Source organism: Gossypium raimondii, chromosome 5 (assembly GCF_025698545.1).
Source record: "Gossypium raimondii isolate GPD5lz chromosome 5, ASM2569854v1, whole genome shotgun sequence".
Lineage (NCBI taxonomy): Eukaryota > Viridiplantae > Streptophyta > Magnoliopsida > Malvales > Malvaceae > Gossypium > Gossypium raimondii.
This window is the reverse complement of record NC_068569.1, coordinates 43,618,279-43,623,564: the sequence shown is the minus strand read 5'-3', so window position 1 is coordinate 43,623,564 and position 5,286 is coordinate 43,618,279. Positions and strand designations below refer to the sequence as shown.

Sequence of the window (5,286 nt, the reverse complement as noted above, 5' to 3'; positions counted from 1 at the left end):
CTTTCCTGTCTTCCACATTTGGTGCCCCTACTTCTTACATCCCATTTCACTATTATATTCTCCTATCCGATCAAATTCTATTTCATGTGTTCGTATCATATTTATTTAACTTTTTTCATGTTAAAATTGTAAATTAATTAATTTTTTTTTACATTTCTTTAACTTTTGATAAGCTAATAATTCATATTATATAAGTTTTGACAGTTTTTTTTTCCGGTCATGTTTTAATAATTTTTTCTATTCACATCATTAAATTTAATAGAAAATAATTAATGTGTATTTAACAAACAAGGTCTTGACATTGTTGATAAAACCTAAGACCCTTTCTTCTTGAGTATTCCGGTTTGAATCTCACTAGTGCAATTGCCAAGTCTCCAATCTTATGATGCCTAATTGACATACGTGGGTCCATTTGTACTTTGTATTGGTTTGATTTTATTTTTATAGTGGGTGAAAAATGTACTTATGTGCTTTTCAATACAATTAATGTGGTATTTTTCTATATTTGTTTCTGCCTCTAATATAAATAAGTGGTGATGTTAGAGCATACCAACTTGCTTTTGGTAGCAATTGAAGTGAAAAAAAGAATCAAATTAATGGATTCCAATGCTTCAAGCTTTCTTCTAAACGACTCCATTCTTCACTCAGTTTATAATTATCAAAGCAATGAAGAAAATGGTATTATTGATCTTGGTCTGAGTCTGGGAACTTTCCAACCTCAACCTTACCATCCATCTACACATTGTAAGTGTTTGTGTTTTCTATTCAGTTTGATCCCTCTACACATTATAAGTTATACTCGCAGTTGAAAAAAGCATATTGGATCAACTTGTTCAACAGAGAAATAGTGGTTTGTTTGATCTATTCAATTTGAGTGTTTTAAACATGATTGCAATGATCTAACTCTTAACTCTTTTGAGTCAGTGGTAAGCTTCGAAGGCAGATATAGTGACCTGATAAATTGGCCCGGCCAGCCAAATTCGTCACACCAAAAAAGCTCGAACGCTGGATATTCCGAGGAGTGTCAGGACGAAGCAGAAGGGGTTGAAAGCAAGGAGAGGTGGGTTTATGTTAAGGTAAACATGGATGGAGTTATGGTTGGTAGAAAAGTTTGCATGGCTGATCATGGCGGCTACTTAGGCCTTGCACGACAACTCGAAGAAATGTTCGGTATGTTATTATTCTTAAAAGGTAGTGACTTTTTTGGTCTTCCCAATTTAGAAAAAAAATTATTTTAACTCTCCATAGGAAAAGTTAACTTTTATTAATTTTGTTTATATGTCATATATGTAGATTACCGTGTCGACATTTAATTAATTTTTTATTTTTAAAAATATTAAAAATACTTTTTTTATTTTTAAAAATAGTTTTTATATTTTTAAATTTTTAAAAAATTAATTAAATGTCCACGTTTATACGGCGTCAACAAAATTAAAAAATGTTACCGTTTTAATTCATTTTAGGGTGATTTGAAAACAAACGTAGATTAAAGGGCTAAAAAATAAAAAATTAAATGAAGGGCTAAAATAAATTTTTTTATAAAGTTAAAAAATCAAATAAGTCATTATGCCTCCAAAATTTCTTTTAATTAAGAGCTTCAGCATGCGTGAGCGCTATCTAAATGATGGTCGGACAGGGAGACATTCACTCTCGGGATTAAGGTTATTCGGAGTGGAGTCGGAGTATTGGTTATTATACAAAGACGACATAGGGGAAAATTGGAGGAATGTTGGGGATGTCCCCTGGAAGTAAGCTAATTTACCTGCTATCTTCTAAAATTTCACTTTTGCTTTCATAATTTAATTTTAATTTTAATTTTAATTTTAATATAGGGAGTTCGTGGAACGGGTGAGACGGCTGCGTATTTGCCGAAAGAAGGATGATGTTCATCGTCCATCATTCTGAGTACGTAGCTGTTGTGCTTCGTTTTCATAGTGCTTACAAGATGTTTAGCTTACTCAACAACTCCAAACCTTTTTATTTCTCTTATCCAACTTTGAATTTCTATGTATTTTGTAATTAATTTTAATTATTTCTACTATTAAATAATAATTTCCATCTTATCAACCTAAATTTATGAAAAACTAACCCCTATTGATACAACATATGAATGTGATTGTGTTTCATTATATCATTGAATCTACCTACATCCATACTTCTTATATGATTAATATTTTAACAATTCAACCTTGTTTATATAGATTTCCCAGATATGGATATATAATTCTAAGGTCCTCTAAATACATGAAAAATATTCGTAACATAGTAGGAAAAAAAAAACAAATAAAATGATTGGTTTTACCAATATGACCTATCACGTATACTTCACATATATATACACACACATACACCAACAGCCATTTCATGCAAAAAGAACTTACCTAGCAATAACATATTACCTAAGAAGGAATCCTACAAAAACAAAGACATGAACATTTTGTCTCCAGCATGATTGCGTCGTTATTGCTGTACATACGAGCTAACAGTTTCAGTTGAAGCAGAACTAACCATAATTTCGAAACCATGCCTCCCCAGTTTGATGAAAGGAACTTGGTTTTAATGATTTCTTAATCAGTTGATGTTGTCAACCTTTCCAAAGCATCAAAGACATGCCTCATGGTAGGTCTTCTTTCAGGGCTGCTATGGACACAAACCATTGTGATCTTTAGAACTGCTATTATCTCCTCCTCTTCATCCGCATCCGGTGCTAAATACGGATCTAAAACATCCAAAAGTTGTTTTTTTTCTTCAATGCATAGCTGAATCCAATGAACAAGATCCATTTCCGAGTTACCTACACAAACAACAGGGTATTTCCCTGTGAGCATTTCTAGCAAGATTACCCCATATGAGTAGACATCCCACTTCTGTGATTGTTTTACTACTTTCAGGGCTTCGGGAGCCTGGTAAAAAGATCTCAAGTTCGTGGAGGAATAAATGGCAGTAGCTTCCGAGGAAGCACTCTTTTGTAGTCTCTCTTGGGGTTCATCTGAAGGCATTCGGTCAGATTGCATGATTGGGGAATTCCCAGCAATATCAGCTAGTTGTCCAAGTCCGAAATCAGATATCCGTGATTCCATATTCTGGTCAAGTAATATGTTACTCGGCTTCAAATCTCCGTGAACATATTTTTTGGGGCTGAATTCATGTAGATAAACCAAGCCTTTGGCTATACCCTTAATGATTTTTAGTCGTACAGGCCAAGATAACGGTGTGAAAGATACCATCCCAGCCTTCCCTGATACAGATAAGAAAAAAGTGACATTTAATACAAATTGCCAAAAGGTTATACTACTTCTAGTAAGGTAATACAATGTTAACATACCATGCAATGCAATGGCAAGGCTTCCATTAGGTACATAATCATATACAAGGAGCTTTTCATCGACAGACCAATAATAGGCTCTGAGAGTAACAATGTTCGGATGCCTCAGCTTTCCAATTGCTTCTACTTCAGTCCGGAATTCCTTAAACCTTTGAGAGCCACCTTCTCCCAGTCTTCTAACAGCTAAAATAAGCCCATCATGGAGCACGACTTTGTACATGATACCAGTTCCGCTCTTCCCCAGTACAAAAGCAGAAGCTTTAAGTAGTTCATCCAAATCAAATGCCAATTGTGTATCCAACAGCACAAGATCATACTGCTCTAGATTTTCCGATAAAGTTTCCAACTCAACTTTCCGGAAGCACGAACATCCCTTTCCATTCCTTCCCTTCTCAAACCCATCACCATGATCATCTTTATCATTATCACAAACGCAGACGATTGAACAACAATAGGATAACAGCATCCCAAGAATGCATACTCCAATTATATCACTCACTATAATAGCAATAACAGCTCCCTTACTTAGTCCTCTCTCATTGTCAGCTGAATTCCCAGTCGAGTTATTATCCTGCAGAAGCGGATGTGAAGAAGGCGAAGTCGCACCAGTAGTATCCAAAGAACAAGGGTTCTTCAACGGAGGGCCACAAAGACCAGGATTACCAACAAATGCTGTTGGTCCTCTGTTCTTTAGAGCACCATTTTGGGGTATTGGACCACTTAAATTGTTATAGGTGAGATCAATATAAACCTTCGCAGGAAGATCACCAAGGCTACCTGGGATTAAACCAGTGAAGAGATTGTGAGACAAATCAACAGTTCCTTGCAAACTAGAAAGATTCCCAAAATCCCAAGGAATTGAACCATTGAACTTATTGAATGAAAGATCGAGATTTTCAAGAGAAACCAAGCCAGTTCCAAACCCATTTGGGAGTGAACCAGTGAAATAGTTTTGGCTAAGATCAAGGGTCCTTAGTCGCTTGCATTGAACAATTGATGAAGGCAATGAACCATTAAAGAAATTCTCAGATAAATCCAATGTTTGAAGGTATTTAAGCTTCCCTATTTGATTTGGCAAAGCCTCAGACATTGAATTCCCATACAGAACCAAACTTTGTAATCCCTCAACTTCAAGCAGCTCAACAGGAAAAGCCCCAAACAACTTATTGTTCCTCAAATTCAAATGGCGAAGATCAAACAAAGAGCCTAAAGCAGAAGGAAGAAATCCACGGAGTTTATTGTTTGGAATGCTAATGGAAACAACCCTTTGTTCTTTGCATGCAATCCCATTCCATGAACAAGGGTTGTCATGAGAAGAGTTCCAGTTGCTTAAAGACCCTTCAGGGTCCTCATAAATGGAGTTCTTAAAGGATAAAAGTGCATACCCTTCATTATTCAAACAAGTCACTACAACACCATGAAAGCACAAGAGAGCTAAAACCAAAGAAAACATCTCCAAAGAAAAATAGTGATGAAAATGCAAAGCTTGGGGGGGGGGGGTCAAAGGACTTACCTTTTTTATTACTAGGAAAAACCAAGTCAGGAATAAGAAAGCTTGAAAAGGAAAATGAATGAGAGTTGAACTGTGAAAGGTGAGAGAGGCAATGATGGAAAAATGAGATAGCTTGGGAAGATGGGTGAATTACTTAATAAGGTGAGAAAGAAAATAAAATTGGAAAAAAGGTGAAAGTTTGTAAAAAAAATATTTTATACCGATGTATCTCTACTTCTCTAGTCTTATTTTCCTCTTAAACGTGCATACTTAAATGAAGATAAAAATTATTAAAATATAAATTTTTTTTTTTGTCAAAATCAAGATATAGCAACCGTGATTACTTTTCTCGTCGTGAGTGCTCTTTGAATAGATAAATAATTAGTCATGAAATGTGTTCCATTTTATGGATGTAAACTCATGATTAAAAGATGAAATAAGTAATTATGACACTACACCTCATAGTTAA

At 35.0% G+C, this 5,286-nt stretch overlaps 2 protein-coding genes across 2 annotated transcripts; one reads left to right on the top strand and one right to left on the bottom strand.

The window, feature by feature from the left end:
* The first annotated feature begins 596 nt into the window (after positions 1-596).
* Positions 597-2,073, top strand: LOC105766156 (auxin-responsive protein IAA32). Its single transcript, XM_012585503.2, has 4 exons — positions 597-744; positions 925-1,170; positions 1,637-1,748; positions 1,833-2,073. The coding sequence occupies exons 1-4, from the start codon at positions 597-599 to the stop codon at positions 1,903-1,905; spliced, it is 579 nt and encodes a 192-aa protein (XP_012440957.2). The 3' UTR covers positions 1,906-2,073.
* A 100-nt stretch (positions 2,074-2,173) lies between these two features.
* LOC105766155 (receptor protein kinase-like protein ZAR1) lies at positions 2,174-4,949 on the bottom strand. The gene is made up of 2 exons (XM_052630752.1): positions 3,326-4,949; positions 2,174-3,238 (listed from the first exon to the last, which is right to left on the bottom strand). The coding sequence occupies exons 1-2, from the start codon at positions 4,776-4,778 to the stop codon at positions 2,568-2,570; spliced, it is 2,124 nt and encodes a 707-aa protein (XP_052486712.1). The 5' UTR covers positions 4,779-4,949; the 3' UTR covers positions 2,174-2,567.
* Between the last annotated feature and the right edge of the window lie 337 nt (positions 4,950-5,286).

Excerpts from the sequence above, each read along its gene's own strand:
- LOC105766155 (XM_052630752.1), bottom strand. The coding sequence starts at position 4,778 with ATGTTTTCTTTGGTTTTAGCTCTCTTGTGCTTTCATGGTGTTGTAGTG. Across the intron at positions 3,239-3,325 it reads CCTTGCCATTGCATTGCATG|GGAAGGCTGGGATGGTATCT; the intron begins GTATGTTAACAT and ends TATCTGTATCAG.
- LOC105766156 (XM_012585503.2), top strand. The coding sequence starts at position 597 with ATGGATTCCAATGCTTCAAGCTTTCTTCTAAACGACTCCATTCTTCAC. Across the intron at positions 745-924 it reads TTACCATCCATCTACACATT|TGGTAAGCTTCGAAGGCAGA; the intron begins GTAAGTGTTTGT and ends CTTTTGAGTCAG. Across the intron at positions 1,749-1,832 it reads GTTGGGGATGTCCCCTGGAA|GGAGTTCGTGGAACGGGTGA; the intron begins GTAAGCTAATTT and ends ATTTTAATATAG.